Source organism: Pseudophryne corroboree, chromosome 2 (assembly GCF_028390025.1).
Source record: "Pseudophryne corroboree isolate aPseCor3 chromosome 2, aPseCor3.hap2, whole genome shotgun sequence".
NCBI lineage: Eukaryota > Metazoa > Chordata > Amphibia > Anura > Myobatrachidae > Pseudophryne > Pseudophryne corroboree.
In genome coordinates this window covers 421775282-421790880 of record NC_086445.1, presented here as the reverse complement: position 1 = coordinate 421790880, position 15599 = coordinate 421775282, and the positions used below count along the sequence as shown (strand labels likewise).

At 43.6% G+C, this 15599-nt stretch overlaps 1 protein-coding gene across 2 annotated transcripts in view; it reads right to left on the bottom strand.

The window, feature by feature from the left end:
* Window positions 1–1996: 1996 nt before the first annotated feature.
* Window positions 1997–15599, bottom strand: part of PRPS2 (phosphoribosyl pyrophosphate synthetase 2) — a 122382-nt gene continuing 108779 nt past the window's right edge. For both annotated transcript variants that reach the window (XM_063953506.1, XM_063953507.1), the window contains exon 7: window positions 1997–3957. In XM_063953506.1, the coding sequence (XP_063809576.1) occupies window positions 3865–3957 (93 nt within the window). In that variant the 3' untranslated portion in view covers window positions 1997–3864. The remainder of the gene's footprint in view (window positions 3958–15599) is intronic.

Genomic DNA, 15599 nt, shown 5'->3' with positions numbered 1-15599 from the left:
AAAGCATTGCATTACTCAGTCATTTGACTGGACCTCTGCATCACCAGATTCTACGCAAACCTTCCCCAGTGGTAACTGAATTGGAGCACTTTAGGTCATGCACTGATCGGGCCCACAAAACCTGGTTTATTCAGATCTATTGACAATTTGTCAGGCTATCAGTTTTTGTAGGTGAAACTGTGAATGAAGTCTGTATAATCTGGCAGCAACAAATAAAGCTTCTGCTACTTGATCTTCCTCTGTGCAAGCTTTTCATATAGCCTCTGTACACGTTACATATGGCCCTTTACTGAGAGCGAGTCTGTAAATGTGCAGTTATACACCACTTTGTGCTCTTTACACATTCTCCCACACGTTATATGGAGTAGCAAATGAATGTACATAGATACACAGAGTGATACATGTCCCCTACTGAGGGTAAGACCGTTAATCTATGACTGTGCATAGTTATGAAGCACTGTGTGCTCTTTATAAAATCCTCCATAACACACTATATATGGCCATAACTAAGCAAGTTTAGAACTGTACATGGTTACAAAGCACTGTGTGCTCTACATCAGCAATAAGTTATACTGTACATAACTTCCTATGAGCAGGGGATATGGTCGTTAGGTCGACAGCCATTAGGTCGACCACTGAAGGTCGACAATGGCATTAGGTCGACAGGTCAAAAGGTCAACATGAGTATTTCACATTTTGTTTACATTTATAAACTTTCATACTTTACGATCCACTTAGACTACATTTGGGAAGAGAGACATGCGAGGGGACATGGTGCACTAATTGAGGTTCTCCGTCACTTTCTGAAGAAAACACCAAAAAAAGTCCAAAAACCCATGTCGACCTTTTCACCTGTCGACTTAATGCCCATGTCGGCCTTCAGTGGTCAACCTGACTGTCGACCCAAGTTGTGTCGACCCATACCCGTGAGCAGTAGAGTCTATGAATGTGTATAGTCTTGCACCTACATGCACACAAAATTTTGTTTCGCAAGATGAGTCTGAAAGGCAATGAAAAACATGATGCGATTAGAGAGGCATTCTATATTATGTATGCGTGTGTATTGGTGCTCACAGACTCTGAGTGGACCTTTTTATAATAGCCATGAGTTTATAAAAAATAAAGCCAAACTAGTATTATAAGAGGAAAACATAAAACATTTAAAAAGATTAGTATACTGAATTTGGGACCATCAACCAGACATTTTTAACTGTACCTGCAAAAAGGCCCAATTTTCATGTGGGTCGTTTCAAAATCTACAGTAAGGGTGTATATTTTGTTATGCAACAGGATGTTGAATAGACACACATGCAAAACATAGCTACCACATGCCAGGAAACTGCACTTTGTAAATGACCCGATTGAAACGTGTTCCAAAAGTGAACAAATTGCAAAATTATAATATATGGAAAGTTTATATAGTATATTATACCTGAAAGTCGTTTAAAGAAGTTTATGGAGTATTCTTAGGTTTTCCACCTCATACTAATGCCCCCCACACATGGAGAAATGCGTCCTCCAGGTGCACATCACGAGTTGCAGGGTGCCAGCATCAGCAAATGCACACAAGTGACAGCGGAAAGGTGTGTGTGGGGGAGGAAGGGGGAGGGGAAGAAGAGTGGGGCCACACAGTTCGCCACCTTCTCAGATCCTTCTGAAGGTATTTGAGGAGGAGGCGACAAACTACTCGAGAATGCGCACACTGGCGTCATTATGCCCACATACAGCACTTTTTAAACCATGTGTCGCTCCGAGCTGTCTGAAATGCCCACATAGTTTAAAATATCATGCCGTGTGTGGGCAACTGAACACCTGACATAGTAACTGTCAGTCCAAGATGGTTGGTATTCTCTAATGTGTATTCAAGCAGAACCACTATGGACACAGAATTTAAAAGTATGTTTTTGTATTCTGGAGATTTTCAGAAATTAATGAAAAAAACCCCCAACACAAATCACCAGAAAAAATATAAATAAATAAAAGCCCACTAAGGTAAATTGGTCCACATAAAACTCTTACAATTTATTGATGTTTAAGCAAAAATAGTATTTTTTCTTCAACTGAATTGCAACAGACACCCATTTGAAAAGGAAATGCTTAAAAAAAACAAAAACAAAAAAAAAACACAAAAAACAAGACATTAAAATATAAAAAAAAAACAACAACACAGGAACAAAACAAAAACACACGAGGTAATGCATCGTATAGTTCTGACTTAATTCAGCCTTGGTACAATAACATTTCTATTTAGTTTGTTAAATGTGTTCTCTATAGAGAACAACATATTCAAATAATTTAGCTGGCATAAGATGGCAAAACGGGAACAATGCACACCATTATAACTAAAAGAAAAAGAAAATGACACTAATAGATGTATTTCATTAGAGAGAAATATTGCTTTTTATAATGAGCAATCAGCAGTGAGGCAATATGGAAAAGACTCATAGATGTGTGGTACATGTACTTGTATTACCAAAGCAGTATACATTTACAAAACACATTGGTAAAGATATGAAACTTATAAAATCATACTCTATACTTACTTGCCTGCAATAGAATTAGCTAAATATAGAACATGCCTGGTTTTTGAAGGGTTCTAAAGGCGGCAAGTTAGGGGAGCACTCTTTTTGGGCAGCTGTCACAAGTCTCAGTGATACATACAGACATCTGTACTCCTGATGCCTTTTTAGGCCAACGGTGAAAGTATAAATACATAAGGAGCCATAAATATGTTCATTTGCACTGCAAAAGCTTAGGCGTAAATTTATCAGGACATAAAATCACAATAGCATTGGGGAGGGAGGGGGGGGGGGGGGTACAGACAACGCAACAAGTAAAACTTGCACTTTTGTGTTGGCTTTACTATTTAAAGAATAAATCCACAAAAAATTCAAATAAAAACCTGATAATCCTCACTCTGGTTTGGCCAGGCCTTGTCTGGGGGCGTTAAAACCCTTCCCTGCTGAACTTCGCGTTTGCACAAATGGGAAGTTCAAAAAGGGTGAGGAACTTTAGTCTAAACAAGGCCCACCCTCGATCGGAGGCACACACTTTGCCGGCTGTCAGAATCCCGACCGCCGGCTGGAATCCCCACCAGAGGGAGAATATAACACTGTGGTTGCAACCGGGCACAAAGCGTGTCAAGCACAGTGAGAACACGACGGGACATGCTGTGCTCGACGCCGGTAACCCGACAGCCGGGATATCATACGGAATTCTCCTAGATCTACTGCAAGTGTCGTCAGGTAAATTGGGAACAGTCCATGTTACTAAAACTTCATATTATATACTTTAGCTTAGCGTAAAAAATAAAATAAACAAAAACTGCCTAGGTTTGTGAGGATTTGGGCTTTGAAGTTGAATAATTTGAATACCATAACCCTGCCCATATTCAGAGAACACAATCTACTGTAGATATTCCACATCTGCTAATTTAAGAACTGCAACTAGTACAAAATAAGCTCTCCCAATATGCTATCCCTACCCTTCCCACACAACCCAAATCTCCAAAAGCCTTTCACTGGAGAAGGTAACATTCAAAGTGTCAAAACTATCCGGTGACATTCACCAATGAATCATCTTGTGCAAGTACACAGCCATTAATTGTATCCAAAACATCCACAGAGGTTTTATTAAATATAAACATAGGTATGAGCAGTTTGGACTGAGGGATTGCTTTCAGCACTGCCATAAACCGAAAGCATTCAAAACACTATCTTCTTGCTAAGCCGCACTCTTCCAAGGATGGGGAAAAAGGTACAGTTTGTGAAACTGCTAAGGAGACTTTTTATTATTGGGATTTTGGTTAAGTTTGCTTTTAAAAGAGAAGAAACAAAGGACTGTTGCATGCAGGGAGCCAACAGTTTATAATGGAACGTGGCTGAAGAGGTACGACACAGATTCGCCATTATGAGTCCTCCTGATTGCCTCTGCCAAAATCATGGATATGTCGATCACCTGAAATGAAGAAAAAAAATTGTGATACTGTTGCAAATGCAGTATAGTAGATTTAAAAATGAACACTCCAAGACAGTCATTGAGTCTCTACCAAATTGTAGCACTTCATTGAACATTATATTAAGCAGCAATGAAGAGTCACAATAATAGTAATTCAGGGATGTGGGGACTTTATCTCCAAACTTTGATAAATCTCCCCAATTATAATTTGTACCATAACGACTTAAGCATGCCATCATTCTATTTGCCATTTATGTAAACTACACAGTTATTTCTAAAAAAACATTACACATTTCAAATCACTAGAATTGGTCATAATAAAACAACCATAAAGATGGAAAACAAATGCTTGCTTAATCAAACACTACAGTATAATAACATAGTAAAAGTAAATGTGTAATGGGAATAAGGTTGCCACTTTTTGAACCAGTGAAAAACCAAAGCTGGTATGGGCAATTGTCCCCACAACAGTTATTCGACGTCTGTATCCTACAGACGACATATGGAGCCCGATGATCTTAAAATTGATTTAATAAAGCAACTGTGCGCTGTGTGTTGTGCTAATGATTTAGGTCACTGGGGATATTTTGATTTCTCCTTATTTCTATGTTGATTAGTAAAACATATCACTCCCATCCTTAATAGTAAATACACTGGTATAAAAATTTACTGCGCAAGACATGTTTAGTGTGTTTAAAAAAATACTAAGTAATGAATTATATTAGGTTTCCAATAAATAATGTATGTGAATGGTCCTTTCGTATAATGGTTTCCTTTGAGCATTCACAATGGGTAGATCTCTCCAAAACATTATGATGTTCAATTTAAATCTAATTTAGCATATGAAAGTAGAGCACGCAGTTCTCTAAGGTGCCTACACACTAGGAAGACTTGCAAAAGATGCAAGTCTTTATATTTCCCTTGAACTCCCCAGCAGCTCCCCTGCAGTACTGGACGCACGATATAATGCAATACACATAAGATAATTCTTACACATTATGCAAAAGATCTAGGAGTTGCAACATCCAGAAGTATGCTGTCAGATATATCTATATCGGGCGCATCGGCCAGATGGTCTTTCTGGTGTATGGGGGGCATAAGGGCTTTCAGATGTGAAAATATATTGAAAAAGTTTTCATTAAGCAAAATCAAATTACCTATGCTTAACAAGGGTTGTCCTTCAAGACCTGTGTGTACACAGGGCCTGTTTCAGAGACGCAGGCGGTTTATGTACGGCTTTAATTTCGCATGGATTCTAAAGAGTGAAAGAGCAAATAGGGGCTAGATGCATCATCGCTTCGAAAGTGATAAACTGGAGATAGAAAAAGTACCAGCCAATCAGGTCTTAACTGCCATGTCATAGGCTGTGTTTGAAAAATGACAGTTAGGAGCTGATTGGCTGGTACTTTACACACTCCATTTTATTGCTTTCCAAGCGATGATGCATCTAGACCTAGGAGTTTAAGCATTCCTCATGTGCACAACTATGTGACAGATAATTTGTGCAATGGTTAGATATGCAAAGCCTATCTCCACCATCGGTCGCAAAATTGTTTTCTCGCTAAGCTCAGCCCGGGGCAGAGCCTCCATTGTATCTTCAAGATATAGCCACTGTGTGGCGAAAGAGCAGCATTATGCTGAAACATGCCTATGACACCTCTTTTTGGGAAGACTACGTAATGTTTCAAGTAATAACGATGTAGTACGCAAATGCATACGACAGTGTACACTTCGGGTCGCACAGGTGCAGTGTTTGCTAAAATGTTTGCGCATGCGTAGCAGTGAGGGAAACAAAACTCAACAGTGCAAATATCGGTACTGCATCAAACTCTGATCAGGTTCAGTCTCAAAACTGTTACTCCCAGAGAACTTCGGTTTGGGCTCTCAAAAGTGCCTATTCTAGGGAAACAGGCATCCCATCATAGGTAAGGAGGTCACCGAGATCAGAACATGTACAAGTTTCATGTCTAGAGTACACAAAACGGATAGGTCAAAACTGTGTAACATGTAAGAGAACTACTAAATGATAAAATTAGCGAAGAAAAGATTAGAAGTCATGCTAAGTGTTACAGTTTCCCGCTGTCCTTTAATGTACCAGTAGCTCCCAAGCACACCTATTATCTGCAGGTTTTTGTGTTCTTGCTTGGCGCACCTACCATTATTGTTATGTCAATGATAATCCGATATGTTAATGACATTAGTTCAGTTTATAATAAACAGTTCCAAAATAACAAGTTTCATTATTTGACTTTAGAATTCATGGATAATACCAATATTCAATAATATGTACAAATAATAAAAAAATAATAATTGGATTTTAATTACCTACCGGTAAATCCTTTTCTCGTAGTCTGTAGAGGATACTGGGGTTCCATTTACTACCATGGGGTATAGACAGGTCCACTAGGAGCCATGAGATAGTGTGGGCTGGCTCCTCCCTCTATGCCCCTCCTACCAGACTCAGTCTAGGAAACTGTGCCCGAGGAGACCGACATACTTTGAGAGAAGGTTAGATAAAGATAGTGCGGATTCTGAACCAGAACACAAACAGAGGATAGCCATGCTAAACAAACTTTAAGCAGGAACAGCTGAACCAACAATACTTAACAGAGTAACCGTGCAGGAAGAACAAAGCACCGGGCGGGCGCCTAGTATCCTCTACGGACTACGAGAAAAGGATTTACCGGTAGGTAATTAAAATCCTATTTTCTCTTACATCCGAGAGGATACAGGGGTTTCATTTCGTACCATGGGGGATGTACCAAAGCTCCCAAACTGGATGGGAGAGTGCCGAGGTTCCTGCAGAACTGATCGACCAAACTGAAGGTCCTCAGAGGCCAAAGTATCGAACGTGTAGAACTTAGCAAACGTGTTCGAACCTGACCAAGTTACCACTCGGCAGAGCTGTAAAGCCGAGACACCCCGGGCAGCCGCCCAGGAAGAACCCACCGACCAGGTAGAGTGGACCTGTACAGATTTTGGAACCGGCAAACCTGCGGAGGAATAAGCATGCTGGATAGTGAACCTGATCTAGCGTGCGATTGTCTGCTTTGAAATAGGACAGCCAATTTTATTGGGATCACATAGAACGAACAGCGATTTCCTGTGACGAGCTGTCCTCTTTACGTACACCTTCAAAGCTCTCACAACATCCAGACTTTGAAGTAGCAGAGGTGACGGTGATAACCGGAACCACAATAGGCTGGTTGATGTGAAACACAGACACCACTTTTGGTAGAAATTGCTGACGAGTTCAGCTCTGTCCTCATGGGAAATTAAATAGGGGCTCGTGAGACAAGGACCCCAACTCTGACACACGTCTTGCTGAAGCCAAGGCCAACAATGTGACGGTCTTCCACGTAAGATATTTTACATCCACCTCCTGTAATGGTTCAAACCAGTCCGATTGGAGGAACTGCAGCACCAAATTGAGATCCCAAGGTGCCATGGGAGGCTGGATGCACAGAACCCCTTTCAAAAACATCTGGACCTCAGGGAGAGAAGCCAATTGTTTTTGAAAGAAACTAGACAAGGCCGAAATCTGGACTTTTATGGAGCCCAGACGTAGGCCCACATCCACACCTACATATACAGAAAAAATGAGAACTACCTCAACCGCGCTCAGCTAAAAACAGTCCACTTAGATGTCTTTAAATGTTCAGGAATATGTCAGTCCGTAAAAAGAGAGGAGGTCGTCTTCCAATCTTTTTTCTAGTTCATTGGGTGGAGAGATTCCCTCTAGGTTGGTCCAGAGTCCCTCAAAAAGATAAAAGAGCAATATCGTGTAGTACGTCCTGGGTTTTGGAGTGATTGGTGGTTCTAGATTTTGTGGTTAATCACAATAGTTCGTACCGTACTCACGTCTAGAAAGGAAGAATTTCCACTCAAAGGTTTCTTTATGGGTCCAAACTTCTCCTAACCGGATGGAACCAGGCTCTTTTAATTCCTCCCAAGATGGTACCCCAATGTGAGAGATAATAAGATTTTACTTACCGATAAATCTATTTCTCGTAGTCCGTAGTGGATGCTGGGGACTCCGTCAGGACCATGGGGATTAGCGGCTCCGCAGGAGACAGGGCACAAAAATAAAGCTTTAGGATCAGGTGGTGTGCACTGGCTCCTCCCCCTATGACCCTCCTCCAAGCCTCAGTTAGGATACTGTGCCCGGATGAGCGTACACAATAAGGAAGGATTTTGAATCCCGGGTAAGACTCATACCAGCCACACCAATCACACCGTACAACTTGTGATCTGAACCCAGTTAACAGTATGACAACGTAGGAGCCTCTGAACAGACGGCTCACAACAAGAACAACCCGATTTTTTTGTAACAATAACTATGTACAAGTATTGCAGACAATCCGCACTTGGGATGGGCGCCCAGCATCCACTACGGACTACGAGAAATAGATTTATCGGTAAGTAAAATCTTATTTTCTCTAACGTCCTAGTGGATGCTGGGGACTCCGTCAGGACCATGGGGATTATACCAAAGCTCCCAAACGGGCGGGAGAGTGCGGATGACTCTGCAGCACCGAATGAGAGAACTCCAGGTCCTCTTTAGCCAGGGTATCAAATTTGTAGAATTTTACAAACGTGTTCTCCCCCGACCACGTAGCTGCTCGGCAGAGTTGTAATGCCGAGACCCCTCGGGCAGCCGCCCAGGATGAGCCCACCTTCCTTGTGGAATGGGCCTTGACAGATTTAGGCTGTGGCAGGCCTGCCACAGAATGTGCAAGTTGAATTGTGCTACAAATCCAACGAGCAATCGTCTGCTTAGAAGCAGGAGCACCCAGCTTGTTGGGTGCATACAGTATAAACAGCAAGTCAGATTTTCTGACTCCAGCCGTCCTTGAAATATATATTTTCAATGCCCTGACAACGTCCAGCAACTTGGAATCCTCCAAATCGCTAGTAGCCGCAGGCACCACAATAGGCTGGTTCAGGTGAAACGCTGACACCACCTTAGGCAGAAAATGAGGACGCGTCCGCAGTTCTGCCCTGTCCGAATGGAAAATCAGATATGGGCTTTTATACGATAAAGCCGCCAATTCTGACACTCTCCTGGCTGAAGCCAGGGCCAGTAGCATGGTTACTTTCCATGTAAGATATTTCAAATCCGCCGATTTGAGTGGCTCAAACCAATGGGATTTGAGAAAATCCAAAACTACATTAAGGTCCCACGGAGCCACTGGGGGCACAACCGGGGGCTGTATATGTAGTACTCCTTTTAATAAAGTCTGGACTTCAGGAACTGAAGCCAATTCTTTCTGGAAGAAAATCGACAGGGCCGAAATTTGAACCTTAATGGACCCCAACTTGAGGCCCATAGACAATCCTGTTTGCAGGAAATGTAGGAATCGACCCAATTGAAATTCCTCCGTGGGGGCCTTCCTGGCCTCACACCACGCAACATATTTTCTCCAAATGCGGTGATAATGTTGTGCAGTCACCTCCTTCCTGGCTTTAACCAGTGTAGGAATGACCTCTTCTGGAAGGCCTTTTTCCCTTAGAATTCGGCGTTCAACCGCCACGCCGTCAAACGCAGCCGCGGTAAGTCTTGGAATAGACACGGTCCCTGCTGAATCAGGTCCCGTCTTAGAGGTAGAGGCCACGGATTTTCCGTGAGCATCTCCTGAAGTTCCGGGTACCAAGTTCTTCTTGGCCAATCCGGAGCCACGAGTATCGTTCTTACTCCCCTTTGCCGTATAATTCTCAGTACTTTGGGTATGAGAGGCAGAGAAGGAAACACATACACTGACTGGAACACCCACGGTGTTACCAGAGCGTCCACAGCTATTGCCTGAGGGTCTCTTGACCTGGCGCAATACCTGTCCAGTTTTTTGTTGAGGCGAGACGCCATCATATCCACCTTTGGTTTTTCCCAACGGTTCACAATCATGTGGAAGACTTCTGGATGAAGTCCCCACTCTCCCGGGTGTAGATCGTGTCTGCTGAGGAAGTCTGCTTCCCAGTTATCCACTCCCGGAATGAACACTGCTGACAGTGCTATCACATGATCTTCCGCCCAGCGAAGAATCCTTGCAGCTTCTGCCATTGCTCTCCTGCTTCTTGTGCCGCCCTGTCTGTTTACGTGGGCGACTGCCGTAATGTTGTCCGACTGGATCAACACCGGCTGACCCTGAAGCAGGGGTTTTGCCAGGCTTAGAGCATTGTAAATCGCTCTTAGCTCCAGTATATTTATGTGAAGAGACATCTCCAGGCTTGACCATACTCCCTGGAAGTTTCTTCCCTGTGTGACCGCTCCCCAGCCTCTCAGACTGGCATCCGTGGTCACCAGGACCCAGTCCTGTATGCCGAATCTGCGGCCTTCTAACAGATGAGCACTCTGCAACCACCACAGAAGAGACACCCTTGTCCGTGGCGATAAGGTTATCCGCTGATGCATCTGCAGATGCGATCCGGACCATTTGTCCAGCAGATCCCACTGAAAAGTTCGTGCGTGGAATCTGCCGAATGGGATTGCTTCGTAAGAAGCCACCATCTTTCCCAGGACTCTTGTGCATTGATGCACAGACACTTTTCCTGGTTTTAGGAGGTTCCTGACAAGTTCGGATAACTCCTTGGCTTTCTCCTCCGGAAGAAACACCTTTTTCTGAACCGTGTCCAGAATCATTCCCAGGAACAGCAGACGTGTTGTCGGGGTCAACTGAGATTTTGGAAAATTCAGAATCCACCCGTGTTGTTGCAGCACTACTTGGGTTAGTGCTACTCCGTCCTCCAGCTGTTCTCTGGACCTTGCCCTTATCAGGAGATCGTCCAAGTAAGGGATAATTAATACGCCTCTTCTTCGCAGAAGAATCATCATTTCGGCCATTACCTTGGTAAAGACCCGAGGTGCCGTGGACAATCCAAACGGCAGCGTCTGAAACTGATAATGACAGTTTTGCACCACGAACCTGAGGTACCCTTGATGTGAAGGGCAAATTGGGACATGCAGGTAAGCATCTTTTATGTCCAGGGACACCATAAAGTCCCCTTCTTCCAGATTCGCTATCACTGCTCTGAGTTATTCCATCTTGAACTTGAATTTTTGTATGTACAGGTTCAAAGATTTCAGATTTAGAATAGGTCTTACCGAGCCGTCCGGCTTCGGTACCACAAACAGCGTGGAGTAATACCCCTTTTCCTGTTGTAGGAGGGGTACCTTGACTATCACCTGCTGAGAAAACAGCTTGTGAATGGCTTCCAATACCGTCGCCCTGTCAGAGGGAGACGTTGGCAAAGCAGACTTTAGGAACCGGCGAGGGGGAGACTTCTCGAATTCCAACCTGTAACCCTGAGATACTACCTGCAGGATCCAGGGGTCCACCTGTGAGCAAGCCCACTGCGCGCTGAAATTCTTGAGTCGACCCCCCACCGTTCCTGAGTCCGCTTGTAAAGCCCCAGCGTCATGCTGAGGGCTTTGCAGAATCCGCGGAGGGCTTCTGTTCCTGGGAAGGAGCTGCTTGCTGCCCTCTCTTACCCTTTCCTCTGCCTCGGTGCAGATATGACTGTCCTTTTGCCCGCTTCTTATAGGACCGAAAGGACTGCGGCTGAAAAGACGGTGTCTTTATCTGTTGGGAGGGGGTCTGAGGTAAAAAGGTAAATTTCCCGGCAGTTGCCGTGGCCACCAAATCCGATAGACCGACGCCAAATAATTCCTCCCCTTTATATGGCAATACTTCCATATGCCGTTTGGAATCCGCATCACCTGACCACTGTCGTGTCCATAAACTTCTTCTGGCAGATATGGACATCGCACTTACTCTCGATGCCAGAGTGCAAATATCCCTCTGAGCATCTCGCATATAAAGAAAAGCATCCTTTAATTGCTCTAAAGTCTGTAAAATACTGTCCCTATCCAGGGTATCAATATTTTCAGTCAGGGAATCCGACCAGACCACCCCAGCACTGCACATCCAGGCTGAGGCGATGGCTGGTCGCAGTATAACACCAGTATGTGTGTATATACTTTTTAGGGTAGTTTCCAGCCTCCTATCAGCTGGATCCTTGAGGGCGGCCGTATCAGGAGACGGTAACGCCACTTGTTTTGATAAGCGTGTGAGCGCCTTATCCACCTTAGGGGGTGTTTCCCAGCGCGCCCTAACCTCTGGCGGGAAAGGGTATAATGCCAATAACTTTTTTTGAAATTAGCACTTTTCTATCTGGGTTAACCCACGCTTCATCACATACATCATTCAATTCCTCTGATTCAGGAAAAACTACAGGTAGTTTTTTCACCCCCCACATAATACCCCTTTTTGTGGTACTTGTAGTATCAGAGATATGCAAAGCCTCCTTCATTGCCGTGATCATATAACGTGTGGCCCTACTGGAAAATACGTTCGTTTCTTCACCGTCGACACTAGATTCAGTGTCCGTGTCTGGGTCTGTGTCGACCGACTGAGGTAAAGGGCGTTTTACAGCCCCTGACGGTGTCTGAAACGCCTGGGCAGGTACTAACTGGTTTTCCGGCCGTCTCATGTCGTCAACTGATTTTTGTAATGTGCTGACATTATCACGTAATTCCATAAACAAAGCCATCCATTCCGGTGTCGACTCCCTGGGGGGTGACATCACCATTACCGGCAATTGCTCTGCCTCCACACCAACATCGTCCTCATACATGTCGACACACACGTACCGACACACAGCAGACACACAGGGAATGCTCTATTGAAGACAGGACCCCACTAGCCCTTTGGGGAGACAGAGGGAGAGTTTGCCAGCACACACCCAAGCGCTATAATATATATGGGAACAACCCTATATAAGTGTTGTATCCTTATAGCAGCTTAAATATAGTAATATCGCCAAAAAAAGTGCCCCCCCTCTCTGTTTTACCCTGTTTCTGTAGTGCAGTGCAGGGGAGAGTCCTGGGAGCCTTACTCACAGCGGAGCTGAGCAGGAAAATGGCGCTGTGTGCTGAGAATAAGCCCCGCCCCCTATTTCGGCGGGCTCTTCTCCGGAGTTTGTGAGATCTGGCAGGGGTTAAATACATCCATATAGCCTCAAGGGCTATATGTGATGTATTTTTTAGCCATAAAAAGGTATTATACATTGCTGCCCAGGGCGCCCCCCCAGCGCCCTGCACCCTCCGTGACCGCTGTGTGAAGTGTGCTGACAACAATGGCGCACAGCTGCAGTGCTGTGCGCTACCTCAGGAAGACTGAAAAGTCTTCTGCCGCCTGCTTCTGGACCTCTTCCATCTTCGGCATCTGCAAGGGGGGTCGGCGGCGCGGCTCCGGGACCGGACTCCATGGCTGGGCCTGTGTTCGATCCCTCTGGAGCTAATGGTGTCCAGTAGCCTAAGAAGCCAATCCATCCTGCACGCAGGTGAGTTGACTTCTCTCCCCTAAGTCCCTCGATGCAGTGAGCCTGTTGCCAGCAGGACTCACTGAAAATAAAAAACCTAAAAACTTTTTCTAAGCAGCTCTTTAGGAGAGCCACCTAGATTGCACCCTGCTCGGACGGGCACAAAAACCTAACTGAGGCTTGGAGGAGGGTCATAGGGGGAGGAGCCAGTGCACACCACCTGATCCTAAAGCTTTATTTTTGTGCCCTGTCTCCTGCGGAGCCGCTAATCCCCATGGTCCTGACGGAGTCCCCAGCATCCACTAGGACGTTAGAGAAAATAGGGAAAAGAACGGCCCAATTAATATATCACAATGGAGTCAATTTTATCAACCCCACTGATGGCCGGAGGAATAAACCAGCGTACCATACTCACACTCAAAGTGTATTCAATAAACCCATAAAGGTATCTTTAACTGTAGATCATGTCCAAATGGATAAATAATGGAATAAAAGATGGGCAAGCGTACCCCAATTACAGTCTTCAAAAATGGTGTCAAGCCCGTAACGGTTTCTTTATCCACTCCCTTCCTAGGAAGTGGGACTCCACTGTTGAGTACGTCCAATCTCGGTGTAATAAAACATATGTCACGAGTGGAAGTGAGTAAAGGAAATTTATTACAATCAAATAGCAATAGGGCACAATCCTAATGGACAGACCAGAAGGTGTTTACACAGTCAAAAAGGATGGGATAGATCCGGTTATCTCACCTCAATGAATGGTGGTCTGGAAGGTCCGTAGGTAGTGTATAGCCCTCACACCAACGCGTTTCGTCCAGAGGTCTTTGACAAAGACTCTGTGTCCAGTATCATTCCCAGGTAAGGGAGCCTCCGTGTTGGCTCTAGGTGAGATCTCCCTCAGGAAGATAGTGGCCTGAGGAAGCTCAATAGTAGTGAAATGCGCATAGGCTCATGCTATGTGTTCCCTAACTATTATGGATAATTAAATGTTTCAATGTTGCACTGCACACTCTGACATGTATACCATTATTGGGAGCTATTGCTTTCACACACAATCACGGACAGCGGGTATTAAGCGCTACCAAGTGTCATCAAATTGATACAATTTAATGCAGCAAGGTAGACAGCTAACTACTGTGTATTAATATCATACAGAAGATATATTTATTCCTGTATATCTACTCAGTATCTGCTTGTACGAAGAATGATGCACCATCAGCATGAATAGCAGATATAAAGTATTACTGTGATTCCAATTTAATACAGTGCAGCAAGACAGCCTGTTATTAACCAATAATAGTATATAGGGGATATCAATTTATTCTCTCCATGTACTTGTTGAATATCTTACTGCAGCATGTCAAATATGACCACTGTGCTGTAAATACTATTGTGAATCACTGAATAGACACAACACAGTATATAAAGGAAATATAATACTGTTATTTAACCTTATTAATGGAAGATTAATTTATACATCTGTACATAATTCTATATATGTTACTACTCTAAGATATATCCCCAATTAGCTCTCTATATATGGATGGTAGATATTACACTGCAAGGCTTCTGTATCGTGCAGTATCAGGACTCAGCGTATGAGTCACATACTTGAGCAACAGTGTTTCATTCACTCTAACTTGCTACATTGAGAAATATCTCACTACACTTCTGGTATACATTAGGAGACTAGAGTCTCATTGTTGCAATATCTGAAATAAGTCTGTGACTCAATAGCAGGGACATATATCTCCCTCTATAATATATGGTACAAGCTCCATGGAATATGGATACTATACATTTTGAATAAATTCTGCACTGATATAGTGCTGTACAAATACATGAATGGTCATGCACATTTGAAACAAATATAAGAAAGTACACACAGGGAAAAACACAACAGCTTTGTTTTTAAATCTTTATTCACATTTTTCTTTTTCTATCACACAAATAATTTTTATTTTTCTTTGATTTTAATATTTCGCTCTATTAATAAAGGACATATTTAGTCCCATTAGAAAAATAATTTCAGGCAACCATTTTGGTTATGGGCATTTAAACCAATACTTACTAATATTACTGAGGATATACATTTCTGTGAAATCTTATTTAAAAATTGTCAGTTGGGTAGAGTGCACCACAAAGTATACCTGGTTTCTTTTGTCCTTCCCCTCTCTTGGGGATTTGTATTTTATAGAATCCTGTATATGCTGCTGGAGTAAAACATCCACCCTAGACAAGGAATGTAACCCCTCAATTAGGTTACCTGACCATTTAGCAATGGCTTTTGTGATCCACGCACATGCAATAGTGGGTCTGTGGGC